The sequence below is a fragment of the Brachyhypopomus gauderio genome, chromosome 2 (assembly GCF_052324685.1).
Source record: "Brachyhypopomus gauderio isolate BG-103 chromosome 2, BGAUD_0.2, whole genome shotgun sequence".
Classification (NCBI taxonomy): Eukaryota; Metazoa; Chordata; class Actinopteri; order Gymnotiformes; family Hypopomidae; genus Brachyhypopomus; species Brachyhypopomus gauderio.
The window spans coordinates 42,802,614-42,823,626 of record NC_135212.1 but is presented as its reverse complement, the minus strand read 5'-3'; the positions used below and the strand labels follow the sequence as shown (position 1 = coordinate 42,823,626).

At 44.1% G+C, this 21,013-nt stretch overlaps 2 protein-coding genes across 3 annotated transcripts; one reads left to right on the top strand and one right to left on the bottom strand.

Annotated features, from left to right (window-relative positions):
* The first annotated feature begins 1,408 nt into the window (after positions 1–1,408).
* Positions 1,409–10,656, top strand: kcna7 (potassium voltage-gated channel, shaker-related subfamily, member 7). Of its 2 annotated transcripts, none has more exons than XM_076996650.1 (3): positions 1,409–1,666; positions 2,400–3,141; positions 8,409–10,656. In XM_076996650.1, the coding sequence occupies exons 2-3, from the start codon at positions 2,422–2,424 to the stop codon at positions 9,342–9,344; spliced, it is 1,656 nt and encodes a 551-aa protein (XP_076852765.1). In that variant the 5' UTR covers positions 1,409–1,666; positions 2,400–2,421; the 3' UTR covers positions 9,345–10,656. The 2 variants fall into 2 exon arrangements, with proteins under 2 accessions (XP_076852765.1, XP_076852759.1); XM_076996644.1 differs by having other exon boundaries at positions 1,410–1,666; positions 2,397–3,141.
* Positions 10,657–11,675: 1,019 nt separating this feature from the next.
* Positions 11,676–14,406, bottom strand: fgf21 (fibroblast growth factor 21). Its single transcript, XM_076997502.1, has 4 exons — positions 14,256–14,406; positions 13,820–13,897; positions 12,565–12,668; positions 11,676–12,059 (listed from the first exon to the last, which is right to left on the bottom strand). The coding sequence occupies exons 1-4, from the start codon at positions 14,380–14,382 to the stop codon at positions 11,754–11,756; spliced, it is 615 nt and encodes a 204-aa protein (XP_076853617.1). The 5' UTR covers positions 14,383–14,406; the 3' UTR covers positions 11,676–11,753.
* Positions 14,407–21,013: the final 6,607 nt, after the last annotated feature.

Genomic DNA, 21,013 nt, shown 5'->3' with positions numbered 1-21,013 from the left:
ATTACAAAATAACTGACCGTATCAGTTACGTAGATGTAATCGCAAAGTGTACAGGGAAATCTTAAAGCCAGCTTGAAGATATTTGGAGATTACACTGCACGGCGTTTTAATACCTTTTTTTTTTTTTTTTTTTTTTTAATCAGTTTCTAGAATCTTTCTATCACGTATGTGTTTTAAATGACAGGAATTCAATTTTACAAAAAATGTATGTTGCTTATTAATAAATAAAGCTAACACCTTATTGTCTAACACTTACACTTGTTATTACAAATGTCTAATATGTATGGCTGTATGATATTCACAGTAACCCCTGGGAAGCAAAGTTCTCTCTATTTATAATAAAGTTCTCTCTGCTTATAATAAACTTCTCTCTGTCTATAATCTGCCTGGCTGGCTGTTGCCTGCACATATCCTGAGGAACATCTCTCATCAGTGTCCAGTAATAGTTTGCAAGCATAGAGGGGATACACTTTCCCTGGCCCCACAATAAGAAAAAAACAACAAAAAACAGATTTTAAAAGATAAATAAATTACATCCTACTCATAAGTGAGGCAGAATAAGCACCTCAAGGGCATCTGTGTTCGGTTGTTGTTTGACACATTAGATGAGTGTGTGTGTGTGTGTGTGTGTGTGTGTGTGTGTGTGTGTGTGTGTGTGTGTGTGTGTATGTGTGTGTGTGTGTGTTGTGTGTGTGTGTGTGTGTGTGTGTGTGTGTGTGTGTGTGTATGTGTGTGTGTGTGTGTGTGTGTGTGTGTGTGTGTGTGTGTGTGTGTGTGTGTTTGTGTGTGTGTGTGTGTGTGTGTATGTGTGTGTGTGTGTTTGTGTGAATGTCATTGTGTGTGGGTGTATGTTTGAAAGAATAATTTGTGCGTGAACATTGTGAGAGTTGAATGACTTTATCTGGTGAGACAGACACCATTGTGTATCTATTCCATTGTTCTGGAACCATGATTATTTGTGAAAAGTGTCAAATGTGCTGAATGAAACTCAGAAATGTCAGAAATAGAGCGAGACAGAGAGGGCAGCTGATGAACGTCTAAGTAGAAGAGGAGGACGAAGGAAACGAGTGGTGACATTTGGAACTGGCCTGCGTCTGCTGGGGGGGCAGCTGGGGTGATGTGTGTGTGTGTGTGTGTGTGAGTGTGTGTGTGTGTGTGTGTGTGTGTGTGTGTGTGTGTGTGTGTGTATGTGTGTGTGTGTGTGTGTGTGTGTGTGTGTGTGTGTGTGTGTGTGTGTGTGTGGGTGTGTGTGTGTGGGGAGGGGGATGTGGGTTGATGAAGCCTGGATTGAATTTCAGCATGACAGCATTTCCTAACATTGCTGTGAGCGCGACACACAGTGCAGGGCAAGGGAGACAGGAGACAGTCACCTGCAAACAGCCTCAAATTTCCCCACTGCCTTGCGTGAAGGGAACAGGCGCCCCCTACTGGAGGCAGTGGGAGTGGTGCGAACGGACTGCAAGGTGCAGGGAACCACAGACACACGGTGGGGAGTTGGGAGGGAGTTGAGAATCAGTTGCTGTCGACAGATGAAGCAGTCTAGTCTTACAAGAGATCAGTCGAGACTGTAGGTGACTGATTCAAGATTAGTGTGGAGACACCTGGTGAAGCTCTTCAGGAGGAAGAGAGCACTCCCTGCTGTATTGTACTCGACACTCAGCTTCCTGTGAGTCTGCCCCTGTTCTCTGGGGAGATGTATGAGTGTGTTACATGATTTGGTACCTTTGGTTTTGTTTCTTGAGGCAGATTAGGTAAAGACTAAATCATTTTCAGTGCAGGTGTTTGTTAGTCCACTTTTGAGGGCTCCCTAGTAACTGTTTCATAGTTTGTGAATGACACAGAAACAGTTTATTTTGGAAAAAGGTCTTGGATTTATTTGGGAGGTTATTTGCTTTTTTGTAATTAAACTTTTTTTAACTTTTAGACTTTTGAGTAACTGTTAAAATATAAACCTCGAATTGCTACAAAACTTTGACAGGAAGTAGTAGTACCTTAATTTATAACATTTTTCATTTGCATTTATAGTGAATTTTTCTGATAAATAATAAAAAGACTGACTTAAAAAATACTCCTAACTGTAATAGATTACAATAAAATTAAAACCTAACTGTAATAGCTGGGATGATAGTAAACAATTAGAAACGACCGGATCTTTTTGTAGGCCACGTTTAGCCAGAGAAAGATCAGAACCTTTTTTCTAAAGAACATCAACCCTTGAACCCTGGGTCTAAAGTGTGCTTCAACAACCCAAATGTAGTCTTGGGGCAGTGGTGACTGGATTAACTAACCCACTCCCCACCCCCTCTCTGCACCCCGCACATGCCACACTCAAATAACACGACTGCATTACTGCTCTCCATGACATGCCGCCGTGTCCCTCTCTCCACCGACCCCAGCAGCGGAGCACCGTGAGCGGGAGGAATGGACGGCCGGCGGAGGCGAGGAGGCGCGGGGGAGGGGAAGGACGCCAGTGCCGAGGAGGTCGGGGAGCGCACCGAGACTGACAAGAGGAGCAAAGAGCAGCGCAACCAGGCCGAGAAGGGAGAGAGGGAGCCACGCGAGGGCACGCGAGAGGGCACGCGCGAGGGGGAGCCGCGCAAGAGGAGACGGTCCACCTCGCAGTTGCGCAGCGGCGGTTGGGCGTTGAGCGAGCGCCTGGCCATCAATGTGTCGGGCATGCGCTACGAGACGCAGCTGCGCACGCTGGCCCAGTTCCCGGACTCGCTGCTGGGCGACCCGCGCCGACGCCTGCGATACTTTGACCCGCTGCGCAACGAGCTCTTCCTGGACCGGAACCGCTTCTGCTTCGATGCCATCCTCTACTTCTACCAGTCGGGCGGACGCCTGCGGCGGCCCGCTAACGTGCCGCTGGACATCTTCATGGATGAGCTACGTTTCTATGAACTGGGAGATGATATCATGACCCGCTTCAAGGAGGACGAGGGCTTCCCGAAGGACGAGGCCAAGCCGCTGCCCGAGAACCCGCTGCAGAGGAAACTGTGGATGCTGTTTGAGCACCCGGAGTCGTCCGGAGGTGCACGCATCATCGCCATCATCAGCGTCATGGTCATCGTGGTGTCCATCGTCATCTTCTGCCTGGAGACCCTGCCTGAGTTCAGGACAGAGAAAGAACTGAGAGAGGTGAGAGAGAGAGAGAGAGAGAGAAAGAGAGAGAGAGAGAGAGAGAGAGAGAGAGAGAGAGAGAGAGAGAGAGAGATTGAGTGAGAGAGAAAGAAAGTGAGTGAGAGAGAGAGAGAGAGAGAGAAAGAGAGAGAGAGATTGAGTGAGAGAGAAAGAACGAGAGAGTGAGAGAGAGAGAGAGAGAGATGTTGTTTGTAGAGGTGGACATGTCTCATATAGAGATAGTGTGTAGAAGTGGACTCAGTGTGAGAGAAATGATGAACTGATGACGGACAGTGGGGGTGTCTGAGCAGATGATGTAATTTGCAATCCATATAAGCAGCAAGAGGCACTTAAAGAACCACATGGTGGTGGCAGAGGTAGCTTACTGTGTTACAGGACTCTCACTGTCAAATCATCATCCCAAAGCTTTCAACACACACTTTATCTTTTACCAACTGCAAGTGCACATGTACACAGTCTGACACATGCACATGCAGTCATAGAGCCACATTAAATACAGTATATTAATTATACAGTAATATTATACAGTATATTAAGGGATTAAAGCAGTGGCTGACAGTGTGGCTAAGAGCTCGGTGAGTGAGTCTCAAAGCAGGAGAGAGAGAGAGTCAGAGAGAGTCAGAGAGAGAGAGAGAGGCAGCCTAAAGCTGAGATCATTATGGATTTAAATCTGATCCACTGGAAGCAGAGAGTTGAATCAGGAGTGTGAGGAGACAAGAGAAATTCAGCAAAACCATGGATGAGTGACGAGGAGAGAGAGAGAGAGGGGGAGGGAGGGAGGAAGAGAGAGGGAGTGAGAGCAAGTGAGAGTGAGATAGTGTGATTGAGTGTGAGAGTGAGAGAGAGTGAGAGAGGAGAGAAGTAACAAAGAGCAAAGAAGAGAGGAAGAGCAGGAATGGAGAGAGGATTGTGATGAGTTTGGATTATGCTGTATCAGATTAGTTTCCTAGTGGCTGGCCAACTTCTTGCTCACCAGTTGCTAGTTTCCAAACTCCACCTGTGTTTCTGGGCAAGGAGGACAGATACAGATGAGGAGTGAAATAAAGTGTGTGAGAGAGAGGGGGAGGGAGTGAGTGAGGGAGTGACGGAGGGAGGGAGAGAGAGAGGGGGGAGAGTGAGGGAGAGAGAGGGGGGATGGCTGAGGGGCCATATACTCATGTTACATCTTAGGGACCTGAGGCACTATATTTAAAACAAGGACAACCCTCAAACAACATCAACAGAGAGAGGAATAACTGCTCATCATAAACACACTGACTCACAGGCTTAATCAGGTATGGAAAGATTCGGAGGCTACAAGAAGGTGCCTTTGCTTTCACTGAACTGGACAACTGAGCTTCCATATGGAGTCTGTGTACACATTCACACACAAAACATCAATTCACACACACACACACACACACACACACACACACACACACACACACACACACACACACACACACACACACACACACACACACACACACACACACACACACACACACACCCACACACACATGCATGTATGTTAACTCAAAACAGCCAGCTGCACACACACTCACACACCACATGAGGAAATACTACATTTACATTTAAATTTACATTTACGGCATTTAGCAGACGCTCTTATCCAGAGCGACTTACAAAGTACTACAAAAGTACTACAAAATACTACAGTAGCTGTGATGTATTCTCAGTATAGTCATCATATGAATGTATATATGTAAGAGGAAACTGCATACATGTGCATGTGGAAAATCTGTAATGTGTATAGATGAGTGAATGTGTGTGTGTGTGTGTGTGTGTGTGTGTGTGTGTGTGTGTACAGATGAATAGTGTTGAGTGTGAAAGGAAAAACTGTATGCAGTATTCTGGCAGCTCTGTACATTTGGGCTCACTGTTAGAGTGTACGTGTAATATTAATTACAGAGAAACCATGAGTCAATACTTTGATTTCCTGTTTTTAATGGAAATCAGTATGAGTACAGTAGCTACACAGTATCAGCGTGTTGTCACACATCTCACACACTGTTAGTCTATACAATTAGTTACTGGGTAATGTTTGGTATCCGTTACCAATATTCTATTTTATACCAGATTCAACTTTATACAGAATATGCATATGTTTAATTTTACTTCTGAACTCTAAAAGGGTTTTATTTGAAGCAAAATCTGTAAGAAAACATCAGTACGAAAATAACCTCCCCAAAAGTTAAAATGAAGCGCTGGTAAATAAACTTAAGTGTGTTTCTGATGATGTAGGACCTGCTAGGCTTACATTCCTAATATTATCTTGAATGCCTAAAGAGTTGAAGTGCCAGAATAATATTATCAGAGACCCAGTTTCTGAAATTATATCTCCTTTTGTCAAAACATCGCACACTTTTGCAATAATCAAGCACTTCATCCAAAACTCTTTCAACTCTTGCCAAAATTGTATTTTTGCATTCAAACTCTACACACAAACATCAGATGAACAGCCTTTCCTATATGACAACTACACGCTGATGTGACAAATGTGCAAAAAACTATAAAAACACTACAAAACCTGTGTTTGAGTGTTCAGTGTGCATTCTGCTGTAAATGTGTTCGTAGTACTCACATATACATGTGTATTCACAATCATACAGGCTATTCAAGTAAAACACAATTACAAGGGGAATGTTTATTTTTTGCATGAACAGATATGCAGCACATCACCTGGAGAAGGGATATGCGATGGTGGGGTTGGTGACCTGCTCCATGCTGAAAAGAACTCAAAAGGTCAGAGTAATAGAGAGTATAGTGGAGGTGAAGCACAACAAATCGTGGGTGTTCAGTGATCCAGTTTGTACTTGAGCGACCCAGTGGAAACGTGTGTTGTACCACACAACAAATGACCTGGACTGATGTGGTCCATCCCCCTAGTGATGGTGAATGAGTATGTTGTGCTCGGTGTTGAGGAAGGTGATGTGGGCAGTGTTGTAGGAACCAAGAGTGACATGATGATGAACACCACTGTTCTAGCAGATGGTGGCACATAATGTGATGTTGCCACTAAGCTGCCCAGGGACTCTGACAATGGCACAGAGTCTTATGATGTTCATTACAGTACTGTATGACAGTATGAAATAGGCATAAAGTAGTCAATATTATGTGACACTGGACAGTGGAATAAAGGGTCAGTGAGAGGATTGCAGAGCATACTTGCACATTTTGCATCTTGACATCTTGCAGTTGTTTCACACTGTCAGAGACGTCAGTAATGATGTGCTGTTGAAGTTGTAAGTAAAAGTAAAAGTATTCTATTGTTTGCTCTGACCATGTTGATGATGGTCTCTTTCTGTTCTGGGGTGTATAGCTTTCTTCTTCCCCTAGCCAGGGGTAGTCCTGCAGTTCTGCAAAAACATGATGATGTATCAGAATGAAATCAAACTGTGCTGTATGTTACTGTAACTACACATATGGTACTACACTACAGTAGTACAGTATACAGTTCAGTTCTGTGAGTTTAGTAGTATGCTATAGAGCAATGGTCTCCTTAGTCTCCTTATCTATTCTCATTTTGATGTGATTTTGATGCTACAGTGCAGCAGCACAGATGAGGTTGGACCCTTTACCTCCAGAAATCTAAACCCATGGTTGTCCACATGGTCAACCTAAGTCCCGCCCCACCCCCTCCTTCCGTGTAGTCCGAGGAACGCGAGCGTAATCCCCAACACTTGACAGAAATGCACTATTGGCAAACAGGCGCAAAGCGATACAGATCGCTTGGGGTTTAGTGAGAGCTTTACTGCGCTGAGCGATGTTTGTGATTTAGGCACATGATAGTTTGTGAAGATATATAATACTGTGCCTTCTGAAACTGGGGGGCTTATATAATGCTAACATAGAGTTAAAAAGACACTGAAAGGGCAGTTAAAATACTGAAGTCTGTCAACCTCTTACATCCAAATGACTAATGTGTCATTAGTCAGATTTTTTTGTCACAGATGGTCATTTTGGACTGGGGATATCTATCAGCTAGATTCCTTTGGTGATACTGTCTCATCCCATTAACAAGAAGAGAAATATCAGAGTGGGTTTTTGGTGGCAGCTGACCCTGTGTGTGCAGTTTTAACCCTCTTGACAGTCTCCTCCATCTCTCCTCCATCTGTACCAGCTCCACCACTTCCTGTGTGGTGCTGGAGAGAGCTCACCTATAGGTTGCTGCCAACACCCACATCCGCTGAGTCAAGATTAAAAACGCATTGCATAGACTTCACTGTAAACTACTGTTTTTATAGTCTACATTTTCATTGATCCAGATTTTAAAATCTGCTATTTTTGTTTGCAAAAGATATAGCGGGTTAACCTCAATAAACCTGGCTTATTGAGTTGGCTTGCTTTGTAGATCATTGGTAGCCTATATATTGGTAGCCTATATATTTCATTTATGAAAATTAAAAATGATGTTTTCAAAATCAAAATGCTCAAAATGTTTCTGGTCATTTAAGCTCCTATATTCATAACTTTTAGACAATTGGTCAGAATGATTCTGACTGAAGTAAATTAGTAAATCAGTTTATCATCAGTGTAAAAAACAAAATACATTATGTTGGTTAATGACATGGCCAGGGGGTCTTGTGAAAGAGCCTTGTAGAGGATAGATTTAGGATAGATTTCAAGTCTGCTATGTACATGAGAAATAGATCTGTGTGTGTGTGTGTGTGTACGAGTGTGCTTAAGAGTCCATTTTTGTGTGGTGGTGTACACGTCAGAGAGCAGTGTGTATTGCATGTGTGTGTGTGCTGGTGTTCATGTTAGTAGAGACTTTGTGTCAGTATGAGAGTGCATGTGTTAGAGTGCATGTCAGAGTAATGTGTGTGTGTGTGTGTGTGTGTGTGTGTGTGTGTGTGTGAGTGTGTGTGTGTGTGTGTGCGTGTTCGTGAGCGTGCGTGCGTGTGTGTGTGTGTGTGTGTGTGTGTGTGTGTGTGTGTGTGTGTGTGTGTGTGTGTGTGTGTGTGTGTGAGTGAGAGTTTGTGCATGTGAGTGTGTGAGAGCGACTTGGTGTGAATGTCAGGCTGAAGTGTGTGAGCATGTGGCACTGGCATCCTGTGTTTTCAGCGGTGGACCCTCAGTCTTGGTCTTGTGGTTTCCTCCTCTACTCTCCTCCGCTCAGCTTTCCTCTTAAAGGGAAATACAGGCTGGCCCTTCAGTCAGGATTTACCTCCACTTCATTTCTAATCCCTCTGCTATATTGTTTTACTATCGGTTCTTGTCTCTCACCCTTTCTCCTCCTCCTCTTCCTTGTCTTTTTTTAGCAACAACTGCAGCAGCCCCACAGCACCGTCTCTCCCAACAGCACGGTGCAGCCCCTGCCGCCCAGCTCCCCCTTCAACGACCCCTTCTTCATGGTGGAGACCATGTGCATCTGCTGGTTCTCCTTCGAGTTGATCATGCGCTTCTCCTGCTGTCCCAGCAAAATGCAGTTCTTCAAAGACGTCATGAACATCATCGACTTCTTTGCCATCATCCCCTACTTTGTCACGCTGTGGACGGAGCTCGTTCAGTCCCCCGAGGGCACGCCCAACTCGTCTCTGGCCATCATCAGGGTCATACGTCTGGTGAGGGTCTTCCGAATCTTCAAGCTGTCGCGTCACTCCAAGGGTCTGCAGATCTTGGGTCAGACGCTGAAGGCCAGCCTGAGGGAGCTCGCCCTGCTCATCTTCTTCCTCTTCATCGGAGTCATCCTCTTTTCGAGTGCTGTCTACTTTGCCGAAGTAGACAACCAGGGCACGGCCTTCACTAGCATCCCGGAGGCCTTCTGGTGGGCCGTGGTCTCCATGACAACTGTCGGCTACGGCGACATGTACCCGGAGACTGTGGGCGGGAAACTGGTGGGCTCCATGTGCGCCATCGCTGGTGTGCTGACCATCTCGCTGCCTGTGCCCGTCATCGTGTCCAACTTCAGTTACTTCTACCACCGCGAGATGGAGTGTGAGGACAGTCAAGAGTACACGCACGTGAGCACCTCGGTCTGGGAGAAGGATGAGGACAGTGAGGCGGAGGGCGAGGGCGAGGACGGGCCCGAGGATCCCCTGGGCGATTATATGCCCCTGGAGGGTGGGATGGGCAACAGGGGCAGATGCATGCCCGTGAACGGGGCTCTTCCGGCGGGACTGTGCGCAGAACAAGCAACGGAACAGTGGACGGGTAACGTTCGCTACATTCACGAGCAGCTGGTCACCGAGGTCTAAGAGACCAGAGAGATGGGGGGCGGAGACAGAGAGAGAGGGGGAGGCGACTCGGGTGTCTTGGACCGTACGTCTGTCGCTATAATGGTCTGCGTCTTTAGCCAAAGAACTGAGTACAGATGAGAAAGAGGATGAAGAGAAGGAAGAAGATGAAGAGGACAAAGAGGAGGAATAGATGGAGAAAAAGGAGTTGGTTGTGGTGGTGGGAGTGACGTTAAAACATCCATCCAGCTCCAGACTGGCACAGAAGTCATCAAGTCATCGGTGAGCCATTTGAATGTTTCACATCTACACATCACTTTTGGTACCCAATCAAGGTCTTTTATTTTCATCCATTTCTAAAACGATTGATCTACCTATAAATATCCGTGTAGGTATTTATCTTTTTATCTATTTGAGCAGTTGCCATGTCATTGTTAGGATCTGTGTGGACAGTTTGAATAGCACTGACAGAATGTGGCATAGATGTTTAACTTCAGAGGGCAGAAGCTGACTTGATCTGGCACTGTTGCAACGCCAAAGACAAAGAGAACACCCAGGACTGACTCACTGAAATTCATGAGCCCCAAGAGAAAGAGTCAACGTCTTAAACTGCCCATAAGGAATGGACAGCTGACCTGCTGGTGATGAGAATGAGGAGTAAGACGAGCTAATGTGACTGCTGTGCACATGTGCTGTATGTGTGGGGGCTCGTGTGGGTTTGCTTTTTAGGGTAACATATCAGAAGTGCATTTAACTAAAAAATTTGTATGAATAGCAAAAATTTATATTTATTAAAAGATTTGTGTCAATAAATTAGAGAATCTCACTATAGAAATATGAGTACTTTATAGAAATTTTATATAATAGTACTTTATATTTATAATATATATATTTATCTCAAATTGAAAAGAGTTTGGGTATTTTCTCATGTTTTTGCATATTTTCTTAAAGTCTTTCAAGTGACTGCACACTCGTTTCATATAACCTCCGCTCTGTTTATGATGAGGAACCTTTTGACCTAGAGCCCTAATGCTAAAAACAAGAGGTGAGATTTTAGAAACATTTCATATCTCATGTGAAAATATACCTTTACTCATGTGGACCAACTGTTTGGGGGTTTAAAAATGCGTTTACCAATGTGTTTGGTTCACAAAAGTAGTGAAATATATTAGGAAATAACATAGCAATGCTTAATAAATGTCTACACTGGCATTTTGTCTGAAATGGTTTCTGTGCAGCTGCATGCAGAGAGCATCATGGCCCTCAGTGCACTTCCGGGGCATGACCTCTCGTTCCGTGCACTTCTCTCTCTAGGCCTCTCACTCTAGGAACTGCTGAGGGGGGGGGGGGGGGGGGGGGTAGGCAGAGCAAGGGTTGGTGGGAGCTGGTGAGATGCTGGCTGCTGTGGTATTGGGCTCTGGCAGCTGTGAGTCCTCACTGTAAAAATAGAAATGTAGGACGCATATTACTACCAAGTTCAGTCACCAGATGAAGCAGCATTTCTCACCTGAATGTGGACTTGGATACTCGCTCCCTCTTCTGTATTTAAGTAAATTTTGCCACACAAAAATGAAACGATGACAATTGTACCACAAATCAATTTCACACATGTGAAAAGAATACTGCACAGACGTAGTATTTAGCTGGCCAACAGCAAATTTTGTGCCTTAATGTAACCTAGCTAGGGTCCACTATTATAGTGATACTGTAAAATAAATTCACTTACCCATCTTTCTCTCCCCTCGTCTTCTTATTCATGAAAAGAATAAACCCCTCAGGGTCTGAAGTGCTCTTCTCATCCTTGATACTTTCAAGAACCGCTTCAGAAATTCAGCAGCATTGAACTTTCAGTAAAATATTATCACTTGCTAGACGTCTCCGATTGCGACTGAACAAGGAATGAAGGTGTGAGAATAAAGTTGCTATGATTTGATGGTAATCTTTTGGTGACATTCACACAAACTGACACGCGAATCCACAAATCACGCAGTGTATACCTTAGTGACACATGCCTCCATGTGATTAACAGGTTTGTGCATCTTAGCCTCTATTAATTGGCTCCCAGTGTTGACAAAATTGAACGGTTGGACTCCACAGATTCAGGATGTGTTTGACGTTTCTACGCAATATTACCACAAAGATAAAAAAAAAACCCCAGACACATATAAAGTGGCCTGCCATGTTTGTCAACCGCAACAGGTTTGCCGTTTCATTTTCACACAGATTTTTTTAAAACCATTATACTGTATAATTACATGATACATAATACTTTGTCAATAAAAAAATCTATTTATATACTCAATAGTAAAAACATACATTATAATAAATATAGGGTATGTATTCCCCGGACATATAAGTGTTATTTGGGAATCAGGGAAAAGATGTGTGAGTTAATGGGTTTGTAGAAAAGACTTCAGACACAGGTCCTCTTCACTTCTTGATGTGCATAGATGGACTGAACACAGTACGTGGAAGAGGAAACAGTTCCACTCCAAAGGGATCATCCGAGTCCAGAGCACCACTGGGCAGACTGTCCGTTTCTTTTTGCGCTTCTCCCACTTGGTCCATTTTCTGAGTATTCAGAACCGGCAGGAACCAAGAAAGCGAGTGCCCGTGTTTCCCCTTGAACCGCTTTGAAGGGAGCGACACAGGAAGGCCGGTGTGCGGTGAAAGGAACAGACTGCGAGAGTCCAGTAGCAGCTCCCTGAACGTGCAGTCTTCCTGTTTATACTGCTTCTGACGGACAGAAGGAAGAAATAAACTTGTGAGAAAAAAAGCTGTGATTAAAGTTTCTCTGTGATTAAAGTTTCCACAGGGTTCCCAAGCAACGTCCTGGAGTTCCTACCCATTCATATGACGTGGGTTAAGTGCACTGCAGTTGATCAAATTCCCTAATTTGGCATGAGTTGCAATATCTTTTCCTCTCTTGACAGCCAGTACAGTTCTACAGTTTGCTGTATAATATACCTAGCAATACACAGAATTATATCTATGTAATATTAACCTCATGTTTTGTTCATAAAATGTTTTTATTAGACATTTATTCATTATATTTTTGAATAAACTATGACAGTAAAAAAAGTAATGAAGGAGTCCGTATAAGGCTAAACTGCAGCTTTAATTCAGGAGCATCTGTTGATAAACAACAGAGGAGCCTTTTTGGACACAGTGCCTACATTTCACCTGCCTTCACGGCAACGTGTGATTGTTGGAGTCACCTTTGTTGGATTGTTGGACTCACCTGTCCCCTGAGCTGCCCCGCCGGGTCTACACAAAGGAAAAGAGACGTGGCTACGCCTCTGATCACAGTCTCCCCTGCTCGTATTGACCGGAGCTCCAATACGCCTGCAACACACACCAGTGACGATCACGAATTCTGCTTCTGAATAATTACGAACGTTTATGGCAGTGATAAGATTGCGGGCTACATTTATAATGCCAGATTGTAACCAAGCTACACCCCGCAATACACATCACGCTATTTCCTTCCTGTTCATAAAGCTACATGGCGGTAATTAGCGCACTGCATTGGGCTATGCCAATAAAAAAATGTAGACTAAATAAGGCCATACATATTCAAGAATCATACCAAGAATCCCACGACTGAGTAAGCCAGTCATGAGACCAGATGCATAAAAAAGTAACATTTTTTATTAGCAACTTTCACCAAGACAGGAACTGACAGGAACTGTACGGTTGCTCCGAGTTGATGGCACCAGTACTAGTTCTAAACCATGCAGAACAATTCTACCTCTCCTCGGCATTCTGTTTATAGTCTTCCTCTCCAACACCTACATTTGTATTTCTTCTGTACAAACTTGCTGGTATTCTGAGACCCTGCTCAAGCAAGTCACCTTCCTCTTCGTATCCTCGTGCTATCAGTGGCAAAATTTCAAGCACAAAGTTTAGCCAAAGTATTTATTCCATTAAATAGAGACCAATGGAGCAGGCCGCAAAAACTTTGATTTCTGTCATCAGGTCTCACTAACGCGTGGCCTACTGCCCTTTTACATACTCGTACAATTGTCCACACCTGTAAAAGGTTCTGCTGGAAACTTCTTAAAGTAACTGTACATCAGCATGAGGACGTATACAGTAAAAACAAAATAAAACAAAACAAAACAAATAAACAAACAAAAAATCCACACAGCTAGTCGTAAGTTTTCCCGACTCAATTAAAAAGTGCGTCCCGACCATTTTTTTTAATCGTGTCTCTGTATTATAACACAGAAGACTTTTTAATGTTTAAACTAATAAAATGAATACTTCCCCTCGTTCAGGAATTCATCATAAAGCATGTTGTGATGGTGTGTCATACAACGTTATTTAGTCCCTCTTCCCGATTAGATAGCTGGTGTAGGAAAGCTTGTCTATCTCGTGGTGATATATTATTATTATATTATTATCAGATAATTATTTTAATGAGAGTGGAGTGATTACTGATTGAAACTGAAAGCCTTGAGCGAACACATGATCAGCAGGCAGGAGTCACCTACAGTAAGCGCTCTGAACAGAGGACCCGTCCACGGAGCCGTCCTCTCTCAGCTGCAGGAAGAGGCCATGTCTCTTGCTCTCTGAAACACGCACAAACACATGCACACTTGAGCTATTGGGTTATGGGCAACGCACAGTCGCAAGATGGTTATTCTACCATTTTCATAAACTCTTCTGGTGATAAACATAAAGACAGTAGTCTACACATAGATTATGTTATCACTGGAGCATTTTGTGGCGTTCCTTACGTGCTCCTGGCCTTGACACCTGAACGACTTATTCTATTGATTCTAATTATCCCGGTAGTCTAACAACAAAGAACAAAACAAGCCAAGGCATCTCGAAGGCAAGTAACATTTTGAAAGCGTGATCAGTAGAACTTTCACTAAATTACTAACTTAATTCTCCATGAGGCAACAGGAAAAGGCGCGAGCCTACCAGTGTAGAGCAGGCGCTCTCTCGCAATCCCCGCAAAAGGTGCTAGCACGCTGCTGATGGGAACACATCGGCCCGGCCCAAGAGAGAACACCAGCGCAGAGATGCAGAGGAGGGAGCTCACCGGCATCTCACAGGCAAGCGGTGCACAGCAGAGGAGGGCAAACCGCTACTGAGAAACGTAGGATGCTATGATGCTCAGAAGAGGATGCCTCAATGAAATACACAAACATCTGTAGACCACCAGGATCTTATTATACTTATTTAAGGACTGTGGTTTATTAGCATCATTTATCAGACAGATAAACGCGTTCTTAGGAATACGGGGAGAAATGTAGGTTAGAGGAAACAACCCTTGTTAAAATGACTGGGTTTGGCTATTGATGAGAATGTGACGCAGACATTACCGGTGTGCCACCAGTGCACTGTTGTCACTGTACCATCATAACAAAAAGTTAAACACCGATCTAAATGTTTTAGGTGTGATTTCTGTCGACAGAATATGTGACCCCGTTTTACCATCATTATAAATGTTTTAGGTGTTGTGATTTCTGATGGCTGTGCGTTGCTGCCTCTCATAAATATCTTTGTGGAAATGAATGTAACAGTATGACACAACGCCTGAAAACATTTTGATTGATGTTTAAAACTTATTTATGATGAAGGTACAGTGGGGACTCGTATTCTGGTGACTCCACATGGGTACTAAATCAATTATAGTTCATGTTTCCTAACATTAAATTATGTAAAACCATCAATTAAATTGTGTAGGTTTATGGTAATGTTGTAAAACAGTTTTCACAGAATTCGGTAGTCACAGATTTCAGTGTAACCACCCACAGTCATAAGCCACCTATAGGGCAATACAAACTAAGTGTGAGTAAGTAAACAAACAAACATTAATATATGGTGATAGGTAACCATGTAGATATCAGAGTTAACAGCGTAATGTCAATAAATAAAGCCTAGTGATTGTAAAGGTGTATCAAACTTTTCCCAGAAGGGTCAGTCCTGGCCAAGGGTCAGTCCTGATTTTATATCTTGCTTCAGATTGTCTCCTGCTCTGTTGTGTCTTCTGCTCCCATGCCAGTTGGTTTTATCTTCTGATGTCCCGAGTCTCCAGTTTGTCCTTTGACCTCCATCATTCAAGATTGAAGAACAACCCCTGCCACAGCTTATTTCTTCATCGCTCCTCTCTCTCTCTCTCTCTCTCTCTCTGTCTCTCGCACACACACACACACACACTCACACACACACACACACACACACACACACACACACACACACACAGAAGTGTGTGAGATTAAAGGAACCATCCACATAATCTGCTTTCATTTTATTACAAACAGCAAACACTCCAGCTGGGGTTGACTGCCGATGAGAAAGAGGGCTGGCATTCAGTTTAATACAAAAAAAAGAGTGCCAATTTTACAATAACAAACACTCAAAGACAGCAGGAGGGTGTTCCAGAAAGTGGGGTTTTCGGTTCCAAAACGGCTGATTGGAGTTAAAGTAATCAGGGTCGCTCAACTCGGAGTAGGCTGACCCAGACAGAAGCGCGCTCACGCGTATCTATAAAAGGCATTCTTAATGGAACACAGATAAATAAGATTTATCATGGACTTAAACGCGAAAATCAGCCGAGCATCGTATTTCACACCACTGTAGCTTGAAGTATTAATGACTGCGTATGCAGAATATTTAGATATTATTAAACATAAATGTAATACTGCGGTAGCAGTACTGCGGTTCGTCTCCCGAGGCTCCTTCTTCAGTGTTGCGTCGGGGTCCTAACGCCGGTGAGTTCCCCCCAGTGAGGGAACAAGGAACCACAGGGAGACCCATTGTGCTCGACGTTGTTGCGCTCCCCTGGGTGGCACCGAGGAGAACTGCACCTGCTTCAAATGCGCCTAACGCTGGTCCGCATGCCCCTGTGGTGCAAAGGAGGACTGCACACACTTCTATGGCCCGAAGACCAAGGTGTGCTCCACCGGGAAGCCGAGGAGCAAAACAAATCCTGGAGCTGGACGGACATCACCAGCAACAGCACCTGACCTGCTGCAAGCAGGGGGTTTGGGGGTCACATTCGTTCCTGTGCCTGTGTTTGTGTCCATCCCAGTGTTTTATCCCAATCCGTTTTTCCCTTTTGTTCCATTTGTGTTGAATGTTCTGGTGTGAGTCTTTGTGAATGTGTGGAACATCTTTTCACCCTGTCTACCCAGGGAGGGTGTGCTGGACTGTTTTGGTGGCGGACTCCTCCTCTCTGTGGACGGTGACTCCTGGAGGCGTGTGATGCCGGCGGCTCCGGTCCAGCCCGTAGGCGTGGGTCCGGGGCTTCAGAGCTACGTTGGGTGCTGCAGGAGGAGCTGCCCCTGGTGGGGGGTCTGTCATGATACAGCCCTGGACCCCTCCCTTCCCATGTGTGTATACGTAGTCTGCGTCCATATATGTACTTCCTGTTATTGTGGTTGTCTTGTGTATGTGTTCACCCATTTTGTCTATGTTATTTGTTCAAATAAACAGAGTTTCTATGAGCACTCGTCCCTGCTGCCTGACTTACCTCGCACGTAACACAGAGCGGGCATATCACACAATAGCAAAACTCAAAGACTGTAGCACAATAACAGACACTTATTGTCACGTCCAGCTCCGCCCTCCTCCCTTGTCCCGCCTAGCTTCCCCGTCTCCTTGGTTTCCTCCTGTCTGCCACGCCCCTCCTCAATGTTTCCACCTGTGTCTCGTTTTACTTCCCTGGGTTTTGTGTACTTAGTCTCCCCTGCCCTGTCTACCCTCGTCGGTCATTGTGTGTCTCGTGAGTACTCCTCGCTCTTGTTCTGCTTCGCCTAAACCCTGACTTGTTTTCCCTTTCCGTTAGTGTTCTAGTTGTACTCTGTGTGTGTTTCTAGCTTCCTTGTTCCGTCTTCCTGTGTGTGGTAGTTTTCACCTCGGTGTCTTTGTTTCGTCTGTCGGTTTATGCGTCTTTGCTTAGTTAAGTCTTTCGGTTTTGTCATTCATGTCATGTTCACTGTCTGCAGCTCGATGCTTTCTGTTTAGGTTTGTAGCTGTTCCCGTATTTATAACCCTAAGCGTTTGTACATCTTATGTTCGTTTAGTCCTCCGTGGGTTCTAGTTTTGTCGTATGTTTATGTGTGTGGTCTTCGTAGTAAGTCAAGATTAGTTCTGTCTCTTAGTGGTTCTGTTTTGCTGTCTTGTCGTTTGGATGTTTTCTCTTACGTATATTCTTGTGTGCTTTGTAGTTTTCGTCAGTTTGTAAATGTGCCATATTTTGTCAATTGTGATTTTTACACCACAATCAAAATTTGTCCTCCGCTTTTAACCCATCTGTGCAGTTAGAACACACACACACACACACACACACACACACTAGTGATTACTAGAGGGCTGTGGTGCACACGTGACCAGAGCGGTGTGCAGCCCTAGCCTGGCGCCCGGGGAGCAGTTGGGGTTAGATGCCTTGCTCAAGGGCACCTCAAACATGGCCTCAGGTCTGGGAATTGAACCCACAACCCTCCGGTCACAAGACCAGTTCCCTACCACCAGGCCATGACTGCCCCATTTTAGTCCGTTTCTTGTTTCCTTTAATAAATCACCTAAAAAATGTGCATTTGCGTCACGCCTGTCCCCTTGATTCATTACACTTATAAAGTCTACATCAATCTTTAACTTCACCAAAATAAAGTGTAAGCCTATCTGAGTATAGTTGAGTTGAAAACATTAGTAATGACTTGGTGTAGCAAACACTGCGCTAATGAAAGATCATCCAGACTGCAATCCTAAATGAATGAATAATAACATGAATGCAGGTCAGTAACTGTGAAGGAACTAAAAGGAATAGTAAATTACAATGACAACAGTATCCAAAACATTGTGATGATTGTAATTCATTGATCCACCACATTCACTGTGTTGAAATGTATGCCAAAGGAACATGGAAATAGGGGGGAATATTCTCTCACTGAAACAGCAATGAAAACAATGGCTTTATTTCTCTTCCTGGCGCCAGTCCGACAAGAGCGTAGGCATTACAGGTAAACACTGAAGTGAAAGAGGGATATAAGATATAAAGAGGGCGGGCCAAGGGCGTGTGCAGAGGCCTGTTGCCGAGGAGCTAGGCCTCAACGTGGGCTACAGTGTCCGATGAAAATGCCTCGGAAAGAGTTCCAGAGACTTCCAACAAAACAGGAATTCTACCTGTGGAATTCTAGAAAGCAAATAAATCATGGGGTGTGTTTGAAACCGACACTTTGTTCAGCCTTAAATGTAGGGGACACACACGCACCTTAAATGATGTAGTACATCCCAGACAACACTGTAAATCAAACCCATCTGTACATTAAGATGGAGTCCAAAGAATCCTCCATTGCAACAGGTTTATAAATAATCTTTTACATGCTGTTGTAAGTGGCTTGGTCCTATAAATAAGCAAGCAGTCTGCAAGCAGCTGGATTTTGACTATACGGCAGTTAAGCATGAAGCTTCTATATCTGTGATGAATGAACACATTAAGCAGCACAACAAATCTGAACCACTGTCTGCTCTGGTGACCGGGCATTCCCATGGCGACTAAGTGCCAAAAAGCAAAAGCAAGTGTAGCAAAATTGTTCTACACAGTACTACTGTACTACTCAGTGTGACCTCACGAGAGGAGCAGATGGAGCGAGGAGCAGGTGGATGGAATGAGCAGGGTGATGGAGAACACACAGACCAGCGTGATGGAGAACACACAGACCAGCGTGACGGAGAACACACAGACCAGCGTGATGGAGAATACACAGACCAGCGTGACGGAGAACACACAGACCAGCGTGATGGAGAATACACAGACCAGCGTGACGGAGAACACACAGACCAGCGTGACAGAGAACACACAGACCAGAGTGACGGAGAACACACAGACCAGAGTGATGGAGAACACACAGACCAGCGTGACGGAGAACACACAGTCCAGAGTGATGGAGAACACACAGACCAGTGTGACGGAGAACACACAGACCAGAGTGATGGAGAACACACAGACCAGAGTGATGGAGAACACACAGACCAGCGTGATGGAGAACACACAGACCAGCGTGATGGAGAACACACAGACCAGAGTGATGGAGAACACACAGACCAGAGTAATGGAGAACACACAGACCAGAGTGATGGAGAACACACAGACCAGTGTGATGGAGAACACACAGTCCAGGATGGGTGAGGGACGGGGTGAGGGCTCAGGGGTTGAGCTGTGGTAGTTTAGATTAGGGGTTCGGGGGGACCATAGGGGAAGTTCTGGTGGACTCAGATGGTCCATTAGGTCTATAAGGTCAATTAGGTCAATAAGGAGAGAAGGAGGTGGGACAGACTCCTCATCTGATAGGGGAATATTGCCATCAATCAATCAATCAATCAATCAATTAAATTTTATTCAATCTGTGCTTCACCGATGAAAGCAAGACAAACTGCAACATGAAATGACACACACGTCATACTGTAACACGGGCAAATACACACACGACACATACAACATAGAACAACACGTGCACTTCATAAGACCAAAACACCAACACTCATGAATCAATCATATAAATAAACAAACAAATAAACACCATAAAACAAAAAAGTTGTTGACGTCTACCAAATTCACAAAACTGACTGTAATGCATGAGTTCAATAGACATATCTAACAGATGCTTTAAATGTAGTTAGTTAAAGCAGAGAAATATTTTCTCTGTCATCCTTCATGGAACGGTACAGATCAGCAAATGAATCAAATATACCTGGCACTGTTGAAATGGATGTGTAAGTGACCCCTGATAGATATGGAGCTAGCAACATTGTACCCCAGGCAGAATCCATATTATCAGGAGAATGTGGATATGTAACAGAAAACTGAAGGGCCAAAACAAATTACATGACTGTTCGAGACAGTCAAATCTGGAATCTGGGGTGGAGTATTGAGTTCGACCAGAAGATGGCAGTAAATGAATACATCTACATTAGTGCTTAACCAAGCGTCAGCATAAGCACTATGGAATCTGCTGCTGTGTTCACCTCCACAGGTCCTCACAGACACTTCTCAGCTCACTTGATCTGGGGTTACTGTCTGGAGGGACTCAATTTCTGCTCTGCAGAGGTTGCTAATGTTAATGTATGGAGGAAGGCCACATAGCTGAAGTTCATAATGAATTTGTGGGTTGGTTTTGTTCGCTGTATTAATTTTTAATGAAGCGTCACATTATGTATGTTTGTGTTATATAAAACTTGTTGTATATTGTGATATATAATTGTGATATGTAAATGACACTTTGTATAAGCACAATTTCTATTTGTCCAAAATGTTACTCTCAGCCCTCAGGTATATACTGAGCAGTGGCCGATTTGAGTTATGTCCTACAGTTTGGTGTTTGCACTGATTCTTGTCATCATAGGTGATTCAGATCATCCTCTGATTACCTAGCCTTTTGAAAGTGGACAATGATGCATTCAAACTATCTGTAAGAATCATGCACAATCTGTTTTTAGATTTTATGGAAATAGCAACAATAGCACAGATGTATGAGTGTGGTGGTTCCGCATTCTGTTAGTGTTGCGTATTAAGCAATCGGACACTTCTGGCAGCAGCAGAACCAGCCTGTAGCAAAACCACTGTTTTCTGATAAAGGTCCACAATTCTGGAATGCATGCATCTAAATAATCGGTTGCCAACTCTACATAATTGGGAATTTGTGTAGTCAAATTAATTTCTGCAATCGCAATTA